The 26,882-nt window shown below is 34.8% G+C and overlaps 1 protein-coding gene across 1 annotated transcript in view; it reads right to left on the bottom strand.

The window, feature by feature from the left end:
• Nucleotides 1-24,154, bottom strand: part of LOC143257755 (agrin-like) — a 32,134-nt gene extending 7,980 nt beyond the window's left edge. The window contains exons 1-6 of the mRNA XM_076516787.1: nucleotides 24,093-24,154; nucleotides 23,129-23,346; nucleotides 16,924-17,136; nucleotides 14,483-14,577; nucleotides 13,022-13,136; nucleotides 9,581-9,799 (exon numbers count right to left, since the gene is read on the bottom strand). Coding sequence (XP_076372902.1) covers nucleotides 9,581-9,799; nucleotides 13,022-13,136; nucleotides 14,483-14,577; nucleotides 16,924-17,136; nucleotides 23,129-23,346; nucleotides 24,093-24,154 — 922 coding nt within the window. The remainder of the gene's footprint in view (nucleotides 1-9,580; nucleotides 9,800-13,021; nucleotides 13,137-14,482; nucleotides 14,578-16,923; nucleotides 17,137-23,128; nucleotides 23,347-24,092) is intronic.
• Between the last annotated feature and the right edge of the window lie 2,728 nt (nucleotides 24,155-26,882).

Here is a 26,882-nt window from a genome sequence, read left to right as displayed (position 1 = left end):
CCAAGGAATATATAGAAAGTTTAGACTGAGACAAGATAAGTATCTTTTCAGTAAATCAGTCATAACGTGTTTGAAGGACTACATAGAAAGTTTAGACTGAGACAAGATAAGTATTTTTACAATAAATTAGTTATAACGCGATCCAAGGACATTCATAGAAAGTTTAGACTGAGACAAGATAAGTATCTTTACAGTAAATGAGTTATAACGCGATCCAAGGACTACATAGAAAGTATAGACTGAGATAAGTTAAGTATCATTACAGTAAATCAGTTATACGTGATCCAAAGACTACATAGAAAGTTTAGACTGAGACAAGATAAGTATCTTTACAGTAAATCAGTTATAACGCGATCCAAGGACTACATAGAGTGTTTAGACTGAGACAAGATAAGTATCTTTACAGTAAATCAGTTATAACGCGATCCAAGGACTACATAGAAAGTTCACACTGAGACAAGATAAGTATCTTTACAATAAATCAGTAAAACGTGTTTCAAGGACTACATAGAGAGTTTAGACTGAGACAAAACAAGTATCTTTACAGTAAATAAGTTATAACGCGATCCAAGGACTACATAGAAAGTTTAGACTGAGACAACAAAAGTATCTTCACAGTAAATCAGTTATAACGTGTTTCAAGGACTACATACAAAGTTTAGAGTGAGACAAGATAAGTATCTTTACAGTAAATGAGTTATAACGCGATCCAAGGACTACATAGAGTGTTTAGACTAAAACAAGATAAATATCTTTACAGTAAATCAGTTATAACGCGATCCAAGGAATACATAGAAAGTTTAGACTGAGACAAGATAAGTATCTTAAAATAAATCAGTTATAACGCGATCCGAGAACTACATAGAAAGTTTAGACTGAGACAAGATAAGTATTTTTACAATAAATCAGTTATAACGCGATCCAAGGACTACATAGAAAGTTTAAACTGCGTCAAGATAAGTATCTTTACAAGAAATCAGTTATAACGCGATCCAAGGACTATATAGAAAGTTCAGACTGAGACAAATAAGTATCTTAAAATAAATCAGTTATAACGCGTTCCAAGGACTACATAGAGTGTTTAGACTGAGACAAGAAAAGTATCTTTTCAGTAAATCAGTCATAACGTGTTTCAAGGACTACATAGAAAGTTTAGACTGAGACAAGATAAGTATTTTTACAATAAATTAGTTATAACGCGATCCAAGGACATTCATAGAAAGTTTAGAGTGAGACAAGATAAGTATCTTTACAGTAAATGAGTTATAACGCGATCCAAGGACTACTTAGAAAGTTTAGAGTGAGACAAGATAAGTATATTTACAGTAAATCAGTAATAACTCGATCAAAGGACTACGTAGAAATTTTAGACTGAGCCAAGATAAGTATCTTTACAGTAAATCAGTTATAACGCGATCCAAGGAGTACATAGAAAGTTTAGAGTGAGACAAGATAAGTATCTTTACAGCAAATGAGTTATAACGCGATCCAAGGACTACATAGAAAGTATAGACTGAGATAAGTTAAGTATCATTACAGTAAATCAGTTATACGTGATCCAAAGACTACATAGAAAGTTTAGACTGAGACAAGATAAGTATCTTTACAGTAAATCAGTTATAACGCGATCCAAGGACTACATAGAAAGTTTACACTGAGACAAGATAAGTATCTTTACAATAAATCAGTAAAACGTGTTTCAAGGACTACATAGAGAGTTTAGACTGAGACAAAACAAATATCTTTACAGTAAATAAGTTATAATGCGATCCAAGAACTACATAGAAAGTTTAGACTGAGACAACAAAAGTATCTTCACAGTAAATCAGTTGTAACGTGTTTCAAGGGCTACATAGAAAGTTTAGACTGAAACAAGATAAGTATTTTTACAGTAAATAAGTTATAACGCTATCCAAGGACTACATAGAGTGTTTAGACTGAGACAAGATAAGTATCTTTTCAGTAAATCAGTTATAACGTGTTTCAAGGACTACATAGAAAGTTTAGACTGAGACAAGATAAGTATTTTTTACAAATATTAGTTATAACGCGATCCAAGGACATTCATAGAAAGTTTAGACTGAGACAAAATAAGTATCTTTACAGTAAATGAGTTATAACGCGATCCAAGGACTACATAGAAAGTTTAGACTGAGAGAAGATAAATTTCTTTACAGTAAATCAGTTATAACGCGATCCAAGGACTAAATAGAGTGTTTAGACTAAAACAAGATAAATATCTTTACAGTAAATCAGTTATGACGCGATCCAAGGACTACATAGAAAGTTTACACTGAGACAAGATAAGTATCTTTACAATAAATCAGTAAAACGAGTTTCAAGGACTACATAGAAAGTATAGACTGAGATAAGTTAAGTATCATTACAGTAAATCAGTTATAACGTGATCCAAAGACTACATAGAAAGTTTAGACTGAGAGAAGATAAATTTCTTTACAGTAAATCAGTTATAACGCGATCCAAGGACAACATAGAAAGTTTAGACTGAGACAAGATAATTTTCTTTACAGTAAATCAGTTATAACGCGATCCAAGGACTACATAGAGTGTTTAGACTGAAACAAGATAAATATCTTTACAGTAAATCAGTTATAACGCGATCCAAGGAATACATGGAAAGTTTAGACTGAGACAAGATAAGTATCTTTACAGTAAATCAGTTATAACGCGATCGAAGGACTATATAGAAAGTTTAGACTGAGACAACATCAGTATCTTCACAGTAAATCAGTTATAAAGCGATCCAAGGACTACATAGAAAGTTTAGACTGAGACAAGATAAGTATCTTTACAGTAAATCAGTTATAACGCGATCCAAGGACTACATAGAAAGTTTACACTGAGACAAGATAAGTATCTTTACAATAAATCAGTAAAACGTGTTTCAAGGACTACATAGAGAGTTTAGACTGAGACAAAACAAATATCTTTACAGTAAATAAGTTATAATGCGATCCAAGAACTACATAGAAAGTTTAGACTGAGACAACAAAAGTATCTTCACAGTAAATCAGTTATAACGTGTTTCAAGGGCTACATAGAAAGTTTAGACTGAAACAAGATAAGTATTTTTACAGTAAATAAGTTATAACGCTATCCAAGGATTACATAGAGTGTTTAGAATGAGACAAAATTAGTATCTTTTCAGTAAATCAGTTATAACGTGTTTCAAGGACTACATAGAAAGTTTAGACTGAGACAAGATAAGTATTTTTACAAATATTAGTTATAACGCGATCCAAGGACATTCATAGAAAGTTTAGAGTGAGACAAAATAAGTATCTTTACAGTAAATGAGTTATAATGCGATCCAAGGACTACATAGAAAGTTTAGACTGAGAGAAGATAAATTTCTTTACAGTAAATCAGTTATAACGCGATCCAAGGACTAAATAGAGTGTTTAGACTAAAACAAGATAAATATCTTTACAGTAAATCAGTTATGACGCGATCCAAGGACTACATAGAAAGTTTACACTGAGACAAGATAAGTATCTTTACAATAAATCAGTAAAACGAGTTTCAAGGACTACATAGAAAGTATAGACTGAGATAAGTTAAGTATCATTACAGTAAATCAGTTATAACGTGATCCAAAGACTACATAGAAAGTTTAGACTGAGAGAAGATAAATTTCTTTACAGTAAATCAGTTATAACGCGATCCAAGGACAACATAGAAAGTTTAGACTGAGACAAGATAATTTTCTTTACAGTAAATCAGTTATAACGCGATCCAAGGACTACATAGAGTGTTTAGACTAAAACAAGATAAATATCTTTACAGTAAATCAGTTATAACGCGATCCAAGGAATACATGGAAAGTTTAGACTGAGACAAGATAAGTATCTTTACAGTAAATCAGTTATAACGCGATCGAAGGACTATATAGAAAGTTTAGACTGAGACAACATCAGTATCTTCACAGTAAATCAGTTATAAAGCGATCCAAGGACTACATAGAAAGTTTAGACTGATACAAGATAAGTATCTTTACAATAAATCAGTTATAACGCGATCCAAGGACTACATAGAAAGTTTAGACTGAGACAAGATAAGTATGTTTACGATAAATAAGTTATAACGTGTTTCAAGGACTATATAGAAAGTTTAGACTGAGAGAAGATAATTTTCTTTACAGTAAATCAGTTATAACGCGATCCAAGGACTACATAGTGTTTAGTCTGAGACAACATCAGTATCTTCACAGTAAATCAGTTATAAAGCGATCCAAGGACTACATAGAAAGTTTAGACTGATACAAGATAAGTATCTTTACAATAAATCAGTTATAACGCGATCCAAGGACTACATAGAAAGTTTAGACTGAGACAAGATAAGTATGTTTACGATAAATAAGTTATAACATGTTTCAAGGACTATATAGAAAGTTTAGACTGAGAGAAGATAATTTTCTTTACAGTAAATCAGTTATAACGCGATCCAAGGACTACATATAGTGTTTAGACTGAGTCGAGATAAGTATCTTTACAGTAAATGAGTTATAACGCGATCCAAGGACTACATAGAAAGTTTAGACTGAGAGAAGATAAATATCTTTACAGTAAATCAGTTATAACGCGATCCAAGGAATACATAGAAAGTTTAGACTGAGACAAGATAAGTATCTTAAAATAAATCAGTTGTAACGCGATCCGAGGACTACATAGAAAGTTTAGACTGTGACAAGATAAGTATGTTTACGATAAATAAGTTATAACGTGTTTCAAGGACTATATAGAAAGTTTAGACTGAGAGAAGATAATTTTCTTTACAGTAAATCAGTTATAACGCGATCCAAGGACTACATAGTGTTTAGACTGAGACAAGATAAGTATCTTTACAGTAAATGAGTTATAACGCGATCCAAGGAATACATAGAAAGTTTAGACTGAGACAAGATAAGTATCTTAAAATAAATCAGTTGTAACGCGATCCGAGGACTACATAGAAAGTTTAGACTGTGACAAGATAAGTATCTTTACAGTAAATCAGTTATAACGTGTTTCAAGGACTACATAGAAAGTTTAGACTGAGACAAGATAAGTATTTTTACAATAAATCAGTTATAACGCGATCCAAGGACTACATAGAAAGTTTAAACTGCGACAAGATAAGTATCTTTACAAGAAATCAGTTATAACGCGATCCAAGGACTACATAGAGTGTTTAGACTGAGACAAGATAAGTATCTTTTCAGTAAATCAGTCATAACGTGTTTCAAGGACTACATAGAAAGTTTAGACTGAGACAATATAAGTATTTTTACAATAAATTAGTTATAACGCGATCCAAGGACATTCATAGAAAGTTTAGAGTGAGACAAGATAAGTATCTTTACAGTAAATGAGTTATAACGCGATCCAAGGATACATAGAAAGTATAGACTGAGAGAAGATAAATTTCTTTACAGTAAATCAGTTATAACGCGATCCAAGGACAACATAGAAAGTTTAGACTGAGACAAGATAATTTTCTTTACAGTTAATCAGTTATAACGCGATCCAAGGACTACATAGAGTGTCTAGACTAAAACAAGATAAATATCTTTACAGTAAACCAGTTATAACGCGATCCAAGGAATACATAGAAAGTTTAGACTGAGACAAGATAAGTATCTTTACAGTAAATCAGTTATAACGCGATCCAAGGACTACATAGAGTGTTTAGACTGAGACAAGATAAGTATCTTTACAGTAAATCAGTTATGACGCGATCCAAGGACTACATAGAAAGTTTACACTGAGACAAGATAAGTATCTTTACAATAAATCAGTAAAACGTGTTTCAAGGACTACATAGAAAGTATAGACTGAGATAAGTTAAGTATCATTACAGTAAATCAGTTATAACGTGATCCAAAGACTACATAGAAAGTTTAGACTGAGAGAAGATAAATTTCTTTACAGTAAATCAGTTATAACGCGATCCAAGGACAACATAGAAAGTTTAGACTGAGACAAGATAATTTTCTTTACAGTAAATCAGTTATAACGCGATCCAAGGACTACATAGAGTGTTTAGACTAAAACAAGATAAATATCTTTACAGTAAATCAGTTATAACTCGATCCAAGGAATACATTGAAAGTTTAGACTGAGACAAGATAAGTATCTTTACAGTAAATCAGTTATAACGCGATCCAAGTACTATATAGAAAGTTTACACTGAGACAAGATAAGTATCTTTACAATAAATCAGTAAAACGTGTTTCAAGGACTACATAGAGAGTTTAGACTGAAACAAGATAAGTATTTTTACAGTAAATAAATTATAACGCTATCCAAGGACTACAAAGAAAGTTTAGACTGAGACAAAATAAGTATCTTTACGATAAATAAGTTATAACGTGTTTCAAGGACTATATAGAAAGTTTAGACTGAGACAAGATAAGTATTTTTACTATAAATCAGTTATAACGCGATCCAAGGACTACATAGAAAGTTTAGACTGAGACATGATAATTTTCTTTACAGTAATTGAGTTATAACGCGATCCGAGGACTACATAGAAAGTTTAGACTGTGACAAGATAAGTATCTTTACAGTAAATCAGTTATAACGTGTTTTAAGGACTACATAGAAAGTTTAGACTGAGACAAGATAAGTATTTTTACAATAAATCAGTTATAAAGCGATCCAAGGACTACATAGAAAGTTTAGACTGAGACAAGATAATTTTCTTGATAGTAAATCAGTTATGACGCGATCGAAGGACGTCATAGAAAGTTTAGACTGAAACAAGATAAGTTTTTTTACAGTAAATCAGTTATAACGCGATCCAAGGACTACATAGAAAGTTTAGACTGAGACAAGATAAGTATCTTAAAATAAATCAGTTATAACGCGTTCCGAGGACTACATAGAAAGTTTAGACTGTGACAAGATAAGTATCTTTACAGTAAATCAGTTATAACGTGTTTCAAGGACTACATAGAAAGTTTAGACTGAGACAAGATAATTTTCTTTATAGTAAATCAGTTATGACGCGATCGAAGGACTACATAGAAAGTTTAGACTGAGACAACATCAGTATCTTCACAGTAAATCAGTTATAACGCGATCCAAGGACTACATAGAAAGTTTATACTGATACAAGATAAGTATCTTTACAATAAATCAGTTATAACGAGATCGAAGGACTACATAGAAAGTTTAGACTGAGACAAGATTAGTATGTTTACGATAAATAAGTTATAACGTGTTTCAAGGACTATATAGAAAGTTTAGACTGAGACAAGATAATATTCTTTACAGTAAATCAGTTATAACGCGATCCAAGGACTACATAGAGTGTTTAGACTGAGTCGAGATAAGTATCTTTACAGTAAATGAGTTATAACGCGATCCAAGGACTACATAGAAAGTTTAGACTGAGACAAGATAAGTATCTTTAGAGTAAATGAGTTATAACGCGATCCAAGGACTACATAGAAAGTTTAGACTGAGACAAGATAAGTATCTTTACAATAAATCAGTTATAACGCGATTCAAGGACTACATAGAAAGTTTAGACTGAGACAAGATAAGTATCTTTACAGTAAATCAGTTATAACGCGATCCAAGGACTACATAGAAAGTTTAGACTGAAACAAGATAAGTATCTTTACAATAAATCAATTATAACGTGTTTCAAGGACTATATAGAAAGTTTAGACTGAGACAAGATAAGTATTTTTACAATAAATCAGTTATAAAGCGATCCAAGGACTACATAGAAAGTTTAGACTGAGACTAGATAATTTTCTTGATAGTAAATCAGTTATGACGCGATCGAAGGACTACATAGAAAGTTTAGACTGAAACAAGATAAGTATCTTAAAATAAATCAGTTATAACGCGTTCCGAGGACTACATAGAAAGTTTAGACTGTGACAAGATAAGTATCTTTACAGTAAATCAGTTATAACGTGTTTCAAGGACTACATAGAAAGTTTAGACTGAGACAAGATAATTTTCTTTATAGTAAATCAGTTATGACGCGATCGAAGGACTACATAGAAAGTTTAGACTGAGACAACATCAGTATCTTCACAGTAAATCAGTTATAACGCGATCCAAGGACTACATAGAAAGTTTAGACTGATACAAGATAAGTATCTTTACAATAAATCAGTTATAACGAGATCGAAGGACTACATAGAAAGTTTAGACTGAGACAAGATTAGTATGTTTACGATAAATAAGTTATAACGTGTTTCAAGGACTATATAGAAAGTTTAGACTGAGACAAGATAATTTTCTTTACAGTAAATCAGTTATAACGCGATCCAAGGACTACATAGAGTGTTTAGACTGAGTCGAGATAAGTATCTTTACAGTAAATGAGTTATAACGCGATCCAAGGACTACATAGAAAGTTTAGACTGAGACAAGATAAGTATCTTTAGAGTAAATGGTTTATAACGCGATCCAAGGACTACATAGAAAGTTTAGACTGAGATAAGATAAGTATCTTTACAATAAATCAGTTATAACGCGATTCAAGGACTACATAGAAAGTTTAGACTGAGATAAGATAAGTATCTTTACAGTAAATCAGTTATAACGCGATCCAAGGACTACATAGAAAGTTTAGACTGAAACAAGATAAGTATATTTACAATAAATCAATTATAACGTGTTTCAAGGACTATATAGAAAGTTTAGACTGAGACAAGATAATTTTCTTTACAGTAAATGAGTTATAACGCGATCCAAGGACTACATAGAAAGTTTAGTCTGAGACAGGATAAGTATTTTTACAATAAATCAGTTATTACGAGATCTAAGCCTACATAGAAAGTTTAGACTGAGACAAGATAAGTATCTTTACAGTAAATGAGTTATAACGCGATCCAAGAAAATTGTGATTGTTTAAACATAAGCTATATATCTTCATAGTAGAATTACCTATTACGTGTTCGAAATGCATCAAAGGACAGTTGATTAAAAATACACTGGAGAAAGTATTTGTTGAAATTTTTCCGAAATGTCTTAATTTTTCGTGGAAATAATCCATAGAATAAAAATATACACATTGATATGATATGTCAGTTAACCATATAAGTTTTGTTGGTTGTGATATCTGACCTTTCTTTTTATTTTGTATAACTTGTTAACTTGTGGTTACCATGTCGACAGACAACCCAATATTAACTTTAGTTCTTTGTTATTGTGTCCACTCTATTATACGTCGTACTCTAGTTGTTCTGGTCTTGCTTTTTAGGTCTACTTTCACTCTTATCTTTTACGTTTTCTCTTTTAGGCCGTCTTCAAACTGACCTTTACTGACTTTGACACACTTTAGTTCCATAAGGTATTCAATCACAGATGTTTAGGGTGGTGGCATCTCTGTCTCTTCTTGTACTAATGAGAACTAGGTTAGTCTTATATTTCTAATGTTAAGGTTGTTGACATTGGTTAGTAATAACACAGGAGGTAAAAGCTGTCAACGAGCTAGCTTCAAACCACAAGTCTATAAAACTTCTCTCAAGAAGTACACATGGCATACTCACAACGTCTTACCATCTTGTAATCTGTTAGTAACGTAAAGAGTAAAGACGTTAAGCCTGACTCACCTGTACCCGATCCACCTACGTCATCACACTCGCCATAGAACAATGCTCGAAGTTCTTGGGTCTGTTGACACGCAGCCCGTCTCATCTCGCACTCGTTGGGATAGCTGGTTCCGTCATTAGCACAAACAGGTTTGTATATATCTGGACATTCTGAAGGACAGACACACTGACCATTCTCGCATCTAGCCCCGTTCTTACAGTGGACGTTCTGACACAGGTCTTGAAAAGAAAAACATAATTTTAACAGCAGCTGTCATATCATTATTGTAACTAACTGTATTTAGCGTTAGACATTAGTGTCAGGCATATCACATTTTTAAACGTTATATTCTTAACACAGCCGTTTAGAGCTGTTTAAGAATTAGAAACGTGTATTACAATAATAATACACTAATCATTATACTTGCCATACACAGTCTTACGACAAGTTAATTCACTAAGTTCATTTTAAAATTAAATCTGAAATGCTACATTTTATATAGAAGATGACAAACCAAATATGAGTCTGTCTCTCCGTTCGTACAGATAATTAATTACTTCTGTTTATAAATATTAGATAGGTACCCTAACTCTAAGCAACGTTTTCAACCATAATCCCAATACTGTCTCCTCAAGTTCGGCTAACTTACGCCTTCGAAGATTAGTTATGTTAAGAAAAAAACAATGAACATAATATATCCACAAATGAAATTGAAGAAAACATGAAACAACAACATAGAGTTTTTGTAAATCTTGTCTCTATCCACCAACCAGTTGACTTCTCGTGGCAAATGTAAAGGTGAAGGAAAACGTAAGAATAGTTTTCTTTCCATTTGCCTTGTTCTTCAATAACGGTAATCGGTGATTCATTCACCTTATGCTATATTATATTATATCAGGTCGTCCCATAAGTAAAGTTATATTGTATTATAGTTAAAGTATTTGAACATTTCTTTTCAGTCAGGATATTTCGATAAATACTCTTCAATTAACTGCAAGGTCATCTTCTACAATTAAGCAAATGTACCTATACTACTCAACATATTACACCATGATGACTTGATCTACATTGACGAACACGTTACAATATGATCAGACACGTTCGTGAACATTTTACATCATCATCGTATGGCCTATATTCATCAACATGTTACAACATCATCGTGTGGTCTATATTCATCAACATGTTACAACATCATCGTGTGGTCTATATTCATCAACATGTTACAACATTATCGTGTGGTCTATATTCATCAACATGTTACAACATCATCGTATGGCCTATATTCATCAACATGTTACAACATCATCGTGTGGTCTATATTCATCAACATGTTACAACATCATCGTATGGCCTATATTCATCAACATGTTACAACATCATCGTGTGGTCTATATTCATCAACATGTTACAACATCATCGTCTGGTCTATATTCATCAACATGTTACAACATCATCGTGTGGTCTATATTCATCAACATGTTACAACATCATCGTATGGTCTATATTCATCAACATGTTACAACATCATCGTGTGGTCTATATTCATCAACATGTTACAGCATCATCGTGTGGTCTATATTCATCAACATGTTACAACATCATCATATGGCCTATATTTATCAACATGTTACAACATCATCGTGTGGTCTATATTCATCAACATGTTACAACATCATCGTGTGGTCTATATTCATCAACATGTTACAACATCATCGTGTGGTCTATATTCATCAACATGTTACATCATCATCGTGTGGTCTATATTCATGAACATGTTACAACATCATCGTGTGGTCTATATTCATCAACATGTTACAACATCATCGTGTGGTCTATATTCATCAACATGTTACAACAGTGTTAGAACTGGTGACAGTTACTTAAAATTAATTCCAACAAATATCGTAATGCAGAATATTTACGATATGACTTTGAAATTGTTCTACAAAAATTCTAGTGAATTTGTGACATCAGTTGCATTAAAGACCTTTGATCAATACTTAACAAATTAGTTTTATTGGTACGTCTTACAAGGCTGAAGAAACAAAGAGAAACAGTTAAATAAATATACGATAAGCACTGGCATTAACTTAGAATAATTATTGCCAGGTAATTAAGGAAAATTATCTATTTGTAACATCGTGTTCGTATTCATTTCCATACCTTTTTATCACAAATAAAGGAAAACTAAAACACAATTGTGCACGTGCAGAAGAAAAGTTAGGAAGTATTTGTATTTTTTCCATCAGAGCAAATTATTCGTAATTACCGTGCTTCAAATGTTCGATTGGAGTTAGCAGCGAGCACTTGTCTTTAATTAATATAAAACAGTGGTGCATTAAAACAAAACAAACGAATTATTCACTTGAGATAATTAAAGTAATACAAAGGTAATCAACAGACAAAGCAGAAGAAAATACGATTCATTTCGTCAAATAAGACACGTGAAAGAAATAACGAAATTAATATAATTCTTTGGTTGCTGTTTTTCTAAAAACTTAAAATATCAAAAGTCTTTAATAACATTTTCCCATTCACATACCACAGAACTATTCGTTAAGTATGTTTGTCGCTACCTGGAGAATCGTCCGAATCTTTGTATCTGTAATTAGTACGTTGAATTTATTTTGTTACTGTATGAATGAAAAAATTAGTTAGGACATAATAATTAGAAATAACTAAGAGTTGAAACATGCTAATATATCTGATTCATCTAATCTATTTTTTCTCAAACTTCTAACGCTTTTTTCAAGTAAAGCTTCCAGATTACTAAGACACATTTCCTAGTAAATGATAAAATACATTAAATTAGTTTTGTGTTCATGTTGTAAAGTAGACGAGCTATTTAAAAAGTAAAAATGGAAAGATGGACTTAAGAATTTTATATAGACATATTTCTAATAATTACTAAAAGATATTTTTCGATTTATACACATAATCTAATATTTCCTCACAAATAACATTCAGACAGAACAAGATTATAATAACTAATCAATAGAACTTACCATAAATAGTTTTAAAACTAAATCAGTACACTTACATTTAGTTACTAAGTTGAAGGCAGACAACTACAGTAAATTATAACTCACCACTGATTGAAGGTAGACAAATACAGTAAATTATAACTCACCACTGACTGAAGGTAGACAAATACAGTAAGTTATAGCTCACCACTGACTGAAGGTAGACAAATACAGTAAGTTATAACTCACCACTGATTAAAGGTAGACAACTATGGTAAATTATAGCTCACCACTGATTGAAGGTAGAAAAATACAGTAAATTATAACTCACCACTGACTAAAGGTAGACAACTATGGTAAATTATAGCTCACCACTGATTGAAGGTAGACAAATACAGTAAGTTATAACTCATCACTGACTGAAGGTAGACAACTACAGTAAATTATAGCTCACCACTGATTGAAGATGGACAACTACAGTAAATTATAACTCACCACATGGACCTTTAGAGACAACTTTGATGTACTGTTTCTTTCTGCAAGACGCCACCTTTAGTAGACATTCGTTATCATACGTCTTTCCATCATCTCCACAGACTGGAGCCTCCAGCTATGAGTAAACATGTTTCAGTATGACAACAGTTACAGGTCAGTCAGTGTTTGGCCAGTATTCAAGTACTAAAATCCAATTCTACCATACTCCAGTTTAAAACCTTACTGTTTCTCCTCGCTCACCTACTCAGAGAGTAGTTTGTTCGTTTTCTGATGTTTTATACATATATTTCGATTTAAAATGATCAATTTTCAAACATTATCAGCAGAACTGAAATAAGAAACGTATCAGAACATGTTCCAATTGTTTATCACGTTCTGCTCAACTAGCGTAAAAAATCATAGATAGCATAAAGATATCAAAAATAAGTTGTTCAATCGGTTATTTTGTTTCGAACAAGTTCGTGATTATAAAATACGTGATAAGCTACACAGGTCGAGATAAGCCATGCGGATTATGGATAAGCATTAGTCACATGGAAGCGAAACAAGCAATGTCGAGCAGGGTAATGCACATGAAATGTGATAAGTCACACGGATTTTGATAAGCCAATAGAAAGGTATAAATTAGACCTAACAGGGTATGCTACATGGATAGGAACAAGCCAAACTTACAGAATAACCTACCCAATGCGTTATCGGTATTTGTTTTATTTTTGGAAGAAACTATATTTCAATTTATCAGTTGCTTGTTTGTTTACATTATTATGTTGTTAGTTATGTTATCAGAGACTAAATCTTCAAAGCGTCCTTTTTAAAACTAAAAGCAGTAGTTACATCATCTGTTCCTTTGATATTTTTTTTCAAATACGAAATATATTCCGTTAATACTCCAACAACCGAATTTCAAATTTAATGTTCTGAAACATCATTGTATTTTTTTAATACAATCTTATTTTCCATAGCTTTATATAAGTACGGTATCATACGTTCACTTTCTTTTGATGGTTTCAAAACGTACAATAATTAGTCTTAAGAACTACTTTATCATATGAAAATAACTTAAATTTTATTTCAACAATAAGTTAAGTAAACTAAGTAGGCTAAACTTACGTTCCTGGAACTTATATTATAAAATTTCTTAGACAAAGTTTCGTATAGAATATGATTTAAGTTTGAGAGGCCTACTCAGAATTCTTTTTTTCTCCATACCATACGTTCTTCATAGCTTATTTCTGAAGAAACGGCAATTTTTAACTGTCAGTGAAATGTACGAACAAACCGATATATCATCAACTATCTAACAAAAATAAAATAGCATGTACTTCATCTTTCTTTATGAAACTTCTTATATTTGTAGTCTTGTTTCTGTATTAGGAAGTTTAATCTAACTCAGATTCGTTTTGTTTTTATCTCATATCGAAAACGCGTCTAAGCCTAAACAACAACAATGACAGTCAGTACCTGAACACAAGACTGAGGACAAACACATTTGGCATCTCCGTTTCCGTTACTCTCGCACACAGCGTAGTATTCACATCTCTTGTTGTCGCAATCGTCTGCAGAAAAAAAGTAAAAAAATAAAACTTACATTCCACACGTTCTTGTAAAACTTTCTCGGAAATCAAATCAAATTCAATGTAATCAGACACATATCAACAACTCTCTTGAAAGGTGTACGTTATTTTTTATGTTTGTTTTTATCCAAGAAACGGAAAAGTGAATTTTGTTATTGATTTGTGACAAGAAGCAATACAACCAGCTTTATTTAGAAATGTTTAAGACGGAAAAGTTATTTTATTATATAAGGTTAAAAAACGAAATTGAGTTTGGGTGAAACATCAATCCCAAGATGTAGGCATGAGCAAGAAAACGTCAATATTACTGTTTTTACTTTTAATCAAATAACTGATGTTTAAGAATGGTGATGGGCCCGGCATGGCCTAGCACGTTAAGGCGTGCGCTTCGTAATCTGAGGGTCGCGGGTTCGCGCCTGAGTCGCGCCAAACATGCTCGCCCTCCCAGCCGTGGGGTGTATAATGTGACGGTCAATCCCACTATTCGTTGGTAAAGAGTAGCCCAAGAGGTGGCGGTGGGTGGTGATGACTAGCTGCCTTCCCTCTAGTCTTACACTGCTAAATTAGAGACGGCTAGCACAGATAGCCCTCGAGTAGCTTTGTGCGAAATTCCAAAAAACAAACAAACAAACAAAGAATGGTGATAAAGAAGAATACTTATTTATATCATCAATATATGCTACTAGTTTTCCAGAATCTACTGTGACTTCGAGTATTAATTTATAAGCTGTAGTAACTTTCTGTTTGATTTCATATTTGAATTGTTGATCTGGCAAATAGTAACTGTTCATCTTGTAAAAAAATGTCAAGACACAAAGTAAGACTGTGTATTTATACAGGTTAAACCAATCAGAAGATGATATTTTATTGAAGCACATTCATACTTTTCAGTAATCAGAAAATATCGATATCACATGTACCGACCTATGGTATGTGTTACCAACTAATGGTATTTTATGTTGTTTTTTGTTACAGGACAGGCAGGGATCTTGATAATGCACGTACGCTAATATATTGGGATATATTACACTGTTCACTGTTATAGTATAGCCATCATTGTGCCCCCCGTTAGTGCAGCGGTATGTCTCCAGATTTACAACGCTAAGATCAGGGGTTCGATTCCCCTCGGTGGGCTCAGCAGATAGCCTGATGTGGCTCTGCTCTAAGAAAACATACACATTTTTGGGCCCGGCATGGCCAAGTATGGCCTCGTAATACGAGGGTCGCTGGTTCGAATCCCGGTCGCACCAAACTTGCTCGCCCTTTCAGCCGTGGGGGCGTTATAATGTGAGTGTCAATCCTACTATTCGTTGGTAAAAGAATAGCCCAAGAGTTGGCGGTGGGTGGTGATGACTAGCTGCCTTCCCTCTAGTCTTACACTGCTAAATTAGAAACGGCTAGCACAGATAGCCCTCGAGTAGCTTTGTGCGAAATTTAAATTCAAAACAAACAAACAAAATATAGCCATCTACCGGCTAGTAATGAACAAAGCCTGCCTCTACAATAAAGGGTTTTACAACAGAAACGTTACGTCCTGCTAATAATGTGCAGTAGTCGTGGTGTAATATTGTACTGGGGATTAAGTATACATCATATGATAGAGAACCGGATGATTTGAAGAAAATACGTAATGCGAGAACATGCTGAGTTATTCTTCACCAGAATATCATGAAGTAAGCTGGACCAACACTTGAGATGGAGGTCCGTATAGCCCGTCAAAAACAAGTACTACCACACCCACCCCGTAATTTACCCTAACCTCACATTTCATAAATAACTGAAAAATTAATTTTGCGAAATCAAGAATGACCAACAAAGAGGCAGAAAAGTGGAGTTGGGGAAGTCAAACGTCGGCAAATTCCTTTGTGAACCAGTTAAACTAAAAATATAAAAAACTTGGGGACTGTTAATGTATTGTGCTACATGTATTGTGCAGTTTTTTTAAGTACATGTTTCTAGGCTAGGTTATCCCAACACTTTTTACATTCTTAAGGTTTCAAGGTACACGCCCCTTCACGGCCCCTTAGCAAACCCGTCACTAAATTCGTAATGGGCTGACAGTAATCAAATACATTCTACCTGGATAAATGCATTTTTAGCTCTTATGGTTCCTACTATTTAGAGAAATCAAGTGTGACATGACACACAGGCGTTTCTATCGGTTAAATTGTAGTAGTAACTGTTAGTAAACATTCCTGCACTTTATTCCGCGACAATGAAAGCGTTAAATGTACATTTTCAGGAATATTTTACGATACTTGATGAAACGTTATTACAGTAAAGTAAACCACAGAGCATCATAGTTACCACAGGTGGTTTATTACTTACCACACAGCCCTTCAAAAGCGACACTAATCTCAGTTCGTTTTTCACAGGCTTCTTTCTTCAGCTTACAGAGATTGTTGTAAAGGATTCCATTACTGCCACACACTGGCTGGAACTCCTCAGTACAGGTTGGACATTCACAAACAGGATTTCCTTTCTTCACAAAACACCTCGAACTGTACTGACAAACAAAGTCGTGGCAAGGACCCTGCTCGTCTGAAACATGAGAGTTATTAGTCCCAAGATTTAATATGAAACGTTAATAAGTAGTAGTTAATAAAATATCATGGTATGATACATCAGTGGGTTGTTGTTAATAACAAAACATAATATGATACATCAGCAGGTTGTGATTAATAACAGAACATAATATGATACATCAGTAGGTTGTGATTAATAACAGAACATAATATGATACATCAGTAGGTTGTGATTAATAAAATAACATAATATGATACATCAGTGGGTTGTTGTTAATAACAAAACATAATATGATACATCAGCAGGTTGTGATTAATAACAGAACATAATATGATACATCAGTAGGTTGTGATTAATAACAGAACATAATATGATACATCAGTAGGTTGTGATTAATAAAATAACATAATATGATACATCAGTGGGTTGTTGTTAATAACAAAACATAATATGATACATCAGTAGGTTGTTGTTAATAAAATAACATAATATGATACATCAGCAGGTTGTTGTTAATAAAATAACATAATATGATACATCAGCAGGTTGTTGTTAATAACAAAACATAATATGATACATCAGCAGGTTGTTGTTAATAACAAAACATAATATGATACATCAGTGGGTTGTGGTTTATAACAGAACATAATATGATACATCAGCAGGTTGTTGTTAATAACAAAACATAATATGATACATCAGTAGGTTGTTGTTAATAACAAAACATAATATGATACATCAGCAGGTTGTTGTTAATAACAAAACATAATATGATACATCAGTAGGTTGTTGTTAATAACAAAACATAATATGATACATCAGTGGGTTGTTGTTAATAACAAAACATAATATGATACATCAGCAGGTTGTTGTTAATAACAAAACATAATATGATACATCAGCAGGTTGTGGTTAATAACAGAACATAATATGATACATCAGTAGGTTGTGGTTAATAACAGAACATAATATGATACATCAGTGGGTTGTGATTAATAACAGAACATAATATGATACATCAGTAGGTTGTTATTAATAACAGAACATAATATGATACATCAGTAGGTTGTGATTAATAAAATAACATAATATGATACATCAGTGGGTTGTTGTTAATAACAAAACATAATATGATACATCAGTAGGTTGTTGTTAATAAAATAACATAATATGATACATCAGCAGGTTGTTGTTAATAACAAAACATAATATGATACATCAGCAGGTTGCTGTTAATAACAGAACATAATATGATACATCAGTAGGTTGTGATTAATAACAGAACATAATATGATACATCAGTAGGTTGTGATTAATAAAATAACATAATATGATACATCAGTGGGTTGTTGTTAATAACAAAACATAATATGATACATCAGTAGGTTGTTTTAATAAAATAACATAATATGATACATCAGTAGGTTGTGATTAATAACAGAACATAATATGATACATCAGTAGGTTGTTTTAATAAAATAACATAATATGATACATCAGTAGGTTGTGATTAATAACAGAACATAATATGATACATCAGCAGGTTGTTGTTAATAAAATAACATAATATGATACATCAGTAGGTTGTGATTAATAAAATAACATAATATGATACATCAGTAGGTTGTTGTTAATAAAATAACATAATATGATACATCAGCAGGTTGTTGTTAATAACAAAACATAATATGATACATCAGCAGGTTGTTGTTAATAACAAAACATAATATGATACATCAGTAGGTTGTTGTTAATAACAAAACATAATATGATACATCAGCAGGTTGTTGTTAATAACAAAACATAATATGATACATCAGCAGGTTGTGGTTAATAACAGAACATAATATGATACATCAGCAGGTTGTGGTTAATAACAGAACATAATATGATACATCAGCAGGTTGTGGTTAATAACAGAACATAATATGATACATCAGTAGGTTGTGGTTAATAACAGAACATAATATGATACATCAGTGGGTTGTGGTTAATAACAGAACATAATATGATACATCAGCAGGTTGTTGTTAATAAAATAACATAATATGATACATCAGCAGGTTGTTGTTAATAACAGAACATAATATGATACATCAGTAGGTTGTGGTTAATAACAGAACATAATATGATACATCAGCAGGTTGTGGTTAATAACAGAACATAATATGATACATCAGCAGGTTGTGGTTAATAACAGAACATAATATGATACATCAGTAGGTTGTGATTAATAACAGAACATAATATGATACATCAGTAGGTTGTGATTAATAACAGAACATAATATGATACATCAGTAGGTTGTGATTAATAACAGAACATAATATGATACATCAGTGGGTTGTTGTTAATAACAAAACATAATATGATACATCAGTAGGTTGTGATTAATTACAGAACATAATATGATACATCAGCAGGTTGTGGTTAATAACAGAACATAATATGATACATCAGTGGGTTGTGGTTAATAACAGAACATAATATGCTATATCAGTAGGTTGTGGTTAATAACAGAACATAATATGATACATCAGTAGGTTGTGGTTAATAACAGAACATAATATGATACATCAGTGGGTTGTGGTTAATAACAGAACATAATATGCTATATCAGTGGGTTGTGGTTAATAACAGAACATAATATGCTATATCAGTAGGTTGTGGTTAATAACAGAACATAATATGCTATATCAGTAGGTTGTGGTTAATAACAGAACATAATATGATACATCAGTGGGTTGTGGTTAATAACAGAACATAATATGAAGTATCAAAGATTTATTGTAAACAGTAAAATATCCAAATCATCAGAAAACTGATAATATATATAAACAGTTAAAGTGTGTAGTTAAACATCAGTGTATATTACCAGGCCATAGTAGAGTAGTATGCAATGTTAAGGATATTATGATTTAACAGGAGGGGAATATTCTTCAAATTTGTAGAGGTAAACAGAAGAACGTAATACTCTACAAATCACAAAGTTGTTTGAGTTGCAGACAAATAGTTAATAACATCAACTGTGGGTTTGTTTGTTTTTTGAATTTCACGGAAAGGTACACGAGGGCTATCTGCGCTAGTCATCCCTAATTTTGCAGTGTAAGACTAGAGGGAAGGCAGCTAGTCATCACCACCACCTCCAACTCATGGGGTACTCTTTTTACCAACGAATAATAGGATTAACAGTTTCATTATAACGCCCCACGTTATAATGAAAGGGCGAACATGTTTGGCGCGACGGGGATACGAACCCGCGACCCTCAGATTACGAGTCGAGTCCCTTAACCGCCTGGCCATGCTGAACCTCAACTGTGGAACATGATAATAATGATAAAATTGTTTTGACTCAAGTATCAGATCATAGTCACCTTTTAAAGATGAATTTTCAACAAATTTAATAATTGCCTTAGAAACTGTACTTTGGTTAGGTATAATTCCTGTGTGGCTGCCATATTTTTAAACACTTTAGCTTTCGAGTAAAAAATGAAACAAAATATGCGGGTCCTCGAATTCAAGTTCCTCTCGGTCGTTCGCCTGTTTCCGTGACGTTTTACAACTATGACGTAATAGTTGCCAAACACGCTTCGTTGCACGCCGACCATTTTGTTCCTTTCAGTGCTGGTGTTTTATGTAAATCTATTGGTGCTTTTTTCGGATTACATACTTTGTGAGACTATTTTTTGTCTTGATATTGCTAATTTATGTTTGTTTTATGATAACATGGATTACTGCGTTGTTTATGGTTGTAAAAACGGTTTGGCATCGGACAAACCCCTCTGAAGCCATCCCTTGCCATCACAAAAAGAACAAACTTAAAGGTATGTGTACAGTATAAAGCGATAAACAATAACTAGTATAATATAATAATTAAATAAATACAAGTTTTTGAAGAATGTAACTAGATATACACATTTCACATTCATGAGTGTGTTTTGCATTTGTGGCACCTGAAAGCCAGTGAAACTTTGATTTCATAGTCTAGACAGTGGAAAAGTCTATCCCAAATAGAGTATATTCCAAGTTTAAAAGCTGGTAGATCATTGTGTAGATGTTTTTGTATCATTTTTAAATATGGAAAAGTTTGAAGAATTCCATTTTTCAAATTTAACATTTCAAGATAAATTAACTATTCAGACTGCTACATCTAGTTTGATTTTATAGACAGAATTATGACGTATAATTGAAATTCATTTTGTTATGAGTCATAAATACCTGGTACAATGATTGTGGAAGGGCCAAGTATTAGTTACCATAGTCAGCAGAGTATAAACAAATAAAACCAAGTCTGTGATACTATTAATTTATAAACACCAGACAGGTTTCGAGATTCTTAAAATTGCACGTGAAATATTACAGACCATATTTGTTGTCATGACTTAGGCTTACCATTCTTCCACTGAAGGTATGACCGACTCGCAACCGGCCAGGGCGCTATCAGTATCACTCACAGTTCCGCTACTCTTACTCGTGAAACTGTCCTCATCACTATAACTTGTCAGATCTGGGTCAAAAGTAACTGTTCTAGGTTCGTTCAAAGGAGGTTTGAACACAAAATCAAAACAGACTCCGCCAATGTTTCACCGTATGCACTGACCATGTTTTTTTGCATTCAACGCGCTGGCGTTGGCGGTTTGTTTGGGAACTATTACGTCACAGTACTTTTCTTAGCGGCAAACGTAAAAAGTAAAACGTTCGGATTGCCGCTCGGAAAGGGCTCTTTTTGCACCAAGTCCTAGGTTTCATTTCTTAGCACATATGTTTCATAAAAATTGTGAACCTGCAAAATTAATCAGTATGAGTAGTTCTTTTGACTGCAAAGTTTTCTTTTTTCTGTAAAATTCACCTTTAAGGACTGTGTTTTAGTCCGATACAATACAGACTGTTCTCGATTATCAGATATACCTTAAACTCGAAGATAAATGTGTGATTATTATGATGAATCGAAATACTGAATCAACAGTTTGTTTCAAATAGTTGTTTATTTTAGTTTACCTGGTAACTTTTTATAGTATTTTGTTTTTAGAATTTTTGTACACAAACTGATTAGGTTAACAACCAGACTATACCCAACCTTTCTCTATGTTGGTGCTTCACCAGGAACACTTACCACAAATCCGGTTAAGTTAACGACCAGACTATACCCAACCTTTCTCTGTGTTGGTGCTTCACCAGGAACACTTACCAGATCCAGTAGGTTAACAACAACAACCAGGTTATACCCAACCTTTCTCTGTGTTGGTGCTTCATCAGGAACACTTGCCACAGATCCAGTAGGTTAACAACCAGGCTATACCCAAACTTTCTCTATGTTGGTGCTTCACCAGGAACACTTAGCACAGATCCAGTAGGTTAGCGACCATCCTATACCCAACCTTTCTATATGTTGATGCTTCATCAGGAACACTTACTACAGATCCAGTAGGTTAACGACCAGGTTATACCCAATATTTCTCTGTGTTGATGCTTCATCAGGAACACTTACCAAAGATCTAGTAGGTTAACGACCAGGCCATACCCAACCTTTCTCTGTGTTGGTGCGTCATCAGGAACATTTACCACAGATCCAGTAGGTTAACAACCAGGCTATACCCAACCTTTATCTGTGTTGGTGCTTCACCAGGAACACTTACCACAGATCCAGTAGGTTTACAACCAGGCTATACCCAACCTTTCTCTGTGTTGATGCTACATCACGAACACATACCACAGATCCAGTAGGTTAACTACCAGGTTATACCCAACCTTTCTGTATGTTGATGCTTCATCAGGAACACTTAACACAGATCCAGTAGGTTAACGACCAGGTTATACCCAACCTTTCTGTAAGTTGATGCTTCTCCAGGAACACTTGCCACAGATCCAGTTAGGTTAACGGCCAGGCTATATCCAACCTTTCTCTGTGTTGGTGCTTCACCAGGAACACTTACCACAGATCCAGTAGTTTAAGGACCAGGCCATAACAAATCTTTCTCTGTGTTGGTGCTTCACCAGGAACACTTACCACAGATCCAGTAGGTTAACGACCAGCCCATAACAAATCTTTCTGTATATTGATGCTTCACCAGGAACACGTACCACAGATCCAGGTAGGTTAACGACCCGGCTATACCCAACCTTTCTCTGTGTTGGTGCTTCATCAAGAACACTTGCCACAGATCCAGTAGGTTAACAACCAGGCGAAACCCAACCTTTCTCTGTGTTGATGCTTCACCAGGAACACTTATCAAATATCCAGCAGCTTAACGACCAGTTTATACCCAAATCTTTCTTTGCGCTGATGCTTCATCAGGAACACTTACCACAGATCCAGTAGCTTAACGGTCAGGTTATACCCTACCTTTCTCTGTGTTGACGCTCCACCAGGAACACTTACAAGATCAAGTTGGTTAACAGGCAGGTTTTACCCAACCTTTCTCTGTGTCGATGCTTCACCAGGAACACTTGCCACATATACGGTTAAGTTAACGAACAGGCTATACCCAACCTTTCTCTGTGTTGGTGCTTCACCAGGAACACTTACCACACATACGGTTAAGTTAACGACCAGGCGAAACCCAACCTTTCTCTGTGTTGATGCTTCATCAGGAACACTTATCAAAGATCCAGCAGCTTAACGACCAGTTTATACCCAAACCTTTCTCTGCGCTGATGCTTCATCAGGAACACTTACCACAGATCCAGTAACTTAACGGTCAGGTTATACCCTACCTTTCTCTGTGTTGACGCTCCACATGGAACACTTACCAGATCAAGTAGGTTAACAGCGAGGTTATACCCAACCTTTCTCTGTGTTGATGCTTCACCAGGAACACTTACCACATATACGGTTAAGTTAACGACCAGGCTATACCCAACCTTTCTGTATGTTGATGCTTTATCAGTAACACTTGCCACAGATCCAGTAGGTTAACGACCAGGTCATAACAAATCTTTCTGTATGTTGATGCTTCATCAGGAACACTTACCACAGATCCAGTAGGTTAACAACCAGGCGATAACCCAACCTTTCTCTGTGTTGGAGCTTCATCAGGAACACTTGCCACAGATCCAGTAGGTTAACAACAAGGCTATACCCAAACTTTCTCTATGTTGGTGCTTCACCAGGAATACTTACCACATATAAGGTTAGGTTAACGACCAGGCGATACCCAACATTTCTCTGTGTTGATGCTTCATCAGGAACACTTACCACATATACGGTTAAGTTAACGACCAGGCTATACCCAACCTTTCTCTGTGTTGGTGCTTCATCAGGAACACTTACCACAGATCTAGTAGGTTAACGACCAGGCCATACCCAACCTTTCTCTGTGTTGGTGCTTCACCAGGAACACTTACCACAGATCCAGTAGGTTTACAACCAGGCTATACCCAACCTTTCTCTGTGTTGATGCTTCATCACGAACACTTACCACAGATCCAGTAGGTTAACTACCAGGTTATACCGAACCTTTCTGTATGTTGATGCTTCATCAGGAACACTTACCACAGATCCAGTAGGTTAACGACCAGGTTATACCCAACCTTTCTGTAAGTTGATGCTTCACCAGGAACACTTGCCACAGATCCAGTTAGGTTAAAGGCCAGGCTATATCCAACCTTTCTCTGTGTTGATGCTTCATGACGAAAACTTATCACAGATCCAGTAGGTTAACAACCAGGCTATACCCAACCTTTCTCTGTGTTGGTGCTTCACCAGGAACACTTACCACAGATCCAGTAGTTTAAGGACCAGGCCATAACAAATCTTTCTGTATGTTGGTGCGTCATCAGGAACACTTACCACCGATCCAGTAGGTTAACGACCAGGCCATAACAAATCTTTCTGTATGTTGGCGCTTCACCAGTAACACTTACCACAGATCCAGTTAAGCTAACGACCAGGCTATACCCAACCCTTTCTCTGTGTTGGTGCTTCACCAGAAACACTTACCACAGATCCAGTAGGTTAACGACCAGCCCATAACAAATTTTTCTGTATATTGATGCTTCACCAAGAACACTTACCACAGATCCAGTAGGTTAACAACCAGGCGAAACCCAACCTTTCTCTTTGTTGATGCTTCACCAGGAACACTTACCACAGATCCAGGTAGGTTAACGATCAGGCTATACCCAACCTTTCTCTGTGTTGGTGCATCACCAGGAACACTTACCACAGATCCAGTAGGTTAACGACCAGGCTATAACAAATCTTTCTGTATATTAATGCTTGATCAGGAACACTTATCACAGATCCCGAAGCTTAACGATTAGGTTATATCCAACCTTTCTCTCCGTTGATGCTTCATCAGGAATACTTACCACAGATCCAGTAGGTTAACGACCAGTTCATAACAAATCTTTCTATATGTTGATGCTTCACCAGGAACACTTACCACAGATCCAATAGGTTAACGACCAGTTCATAACAAATCTTTCTGTATGTTGATGCTTCACCAGAAACACTTACCAAAAATCCGGTTAAGTTAACGACCAGGCCATACACAACTTTCTCTGTGTTGGTGCTTCATCAGGAGCACTTGCGACAGATCCAGTTAGGTTAATGACCAGGTTATACCCAACCTTTCTGTATGTTGATGCTTCACCAGGAACACTTGCCACAGATCCAGTTAGGTTAACGACCAGGCTATACCCAACCTTTCGATGTGTTGGAGCTTCATCAGGAACACTTGTCACAGATCCAGTAGGTTAACAACAAGGCTATACCCAAACTTTCTCTATGTTGGTGCTTCACCAGGAATACTTACCACATATAAGGTTAGGTTAACGACCAGGCGATACCCAACCTTTCTCTGTGTTGGTGCTTCACCAGGAACACTTACCACATATCCGGTTAAGTTAACGACCAAGCCATACCCAACCTTTCTCTGTGTTGGTGCTTCATCAGGAACACTTGCCACATAACCAGTTAGGTTAACAACCAGGTTATACCCAACCTTTCTCTGTGTTGATCTTCATCAGGAACACTTGCCACAGATCCAGTAGGTTAACGACCAGGCTATACCCAACCTTTCTCTGTGTTGATGCTTCATCAGGAACACTTACCACAGATCCGGTAGGTTAACGACCAGGTTATACCCACCCTATCTCTGTGTTGATGCTTCATCAGGAACACTTACCACAGATCCGGTTAAATTAACGACCAGGCTATACCCAACCTTTCACTGTGTTGATGCTTCACCAGGAACACTTACCAGATCCAGTAGGTTAACAACCAGGTTATACCCAACCTTTCTCTGTGTTGGTGCTTCATCAGGAACACTTGCCACAGATCCAGTAGGTTAACAACCAGGCTATACCCAAACTTTCTCTATGTTGGTGCTTCACCAGGAACACTTAGCACAGATCCAGTAGGTTAGCGACCATCCTATACCCAACCTTTCTATATGTTGATGCTTCATCAGGAACACTTACTACAGATCCAGTAGGTTAACGACCAGGTTATACCCAATATTTCTCTGTGTTGATGCTTCATCAGGAACACTTACCACAGATCCAGTAGGTTAACGACCAGGTTATACCCAACCTTTCTGTATGTTGATGCTTCATCAGGAACACTTACCACAGATCCAGTAGGTTAACAACCAGGCTATACCCAACCTTTCTCTATGTTGGTGCTTCACCAGGAACACTTACCACAGATCCGGTAGGTTAACGACCTGGTTATACCCACCCTTTCTCTGTGTTGATGCTTCAACAGGAACACTTACCACAGATCAGGTTAAATTAACGACCAGGCTATACCCAACCTT

The sequence above is a fragment of the Tachypleus tridentatus genome, chromosome 7 (genome assembly GCF_004210375.1).
Source record: "Tachypleus tridentatus isolate NWPU-2018 chromosome 7, ASM421037v1, whole genome shotgun sequence".
NCBI lineage: Eukaryota > Metazoa > Arthropoda > Merostomata > Xiphosura > Limulidae > Tachypleus > Tachypleus tridentatus.
The sequence above is the reverse complement of the archived record's forward strand: the minus strand, read 5'-3'. Positions and strand labels throughout refer to the sequence as shown.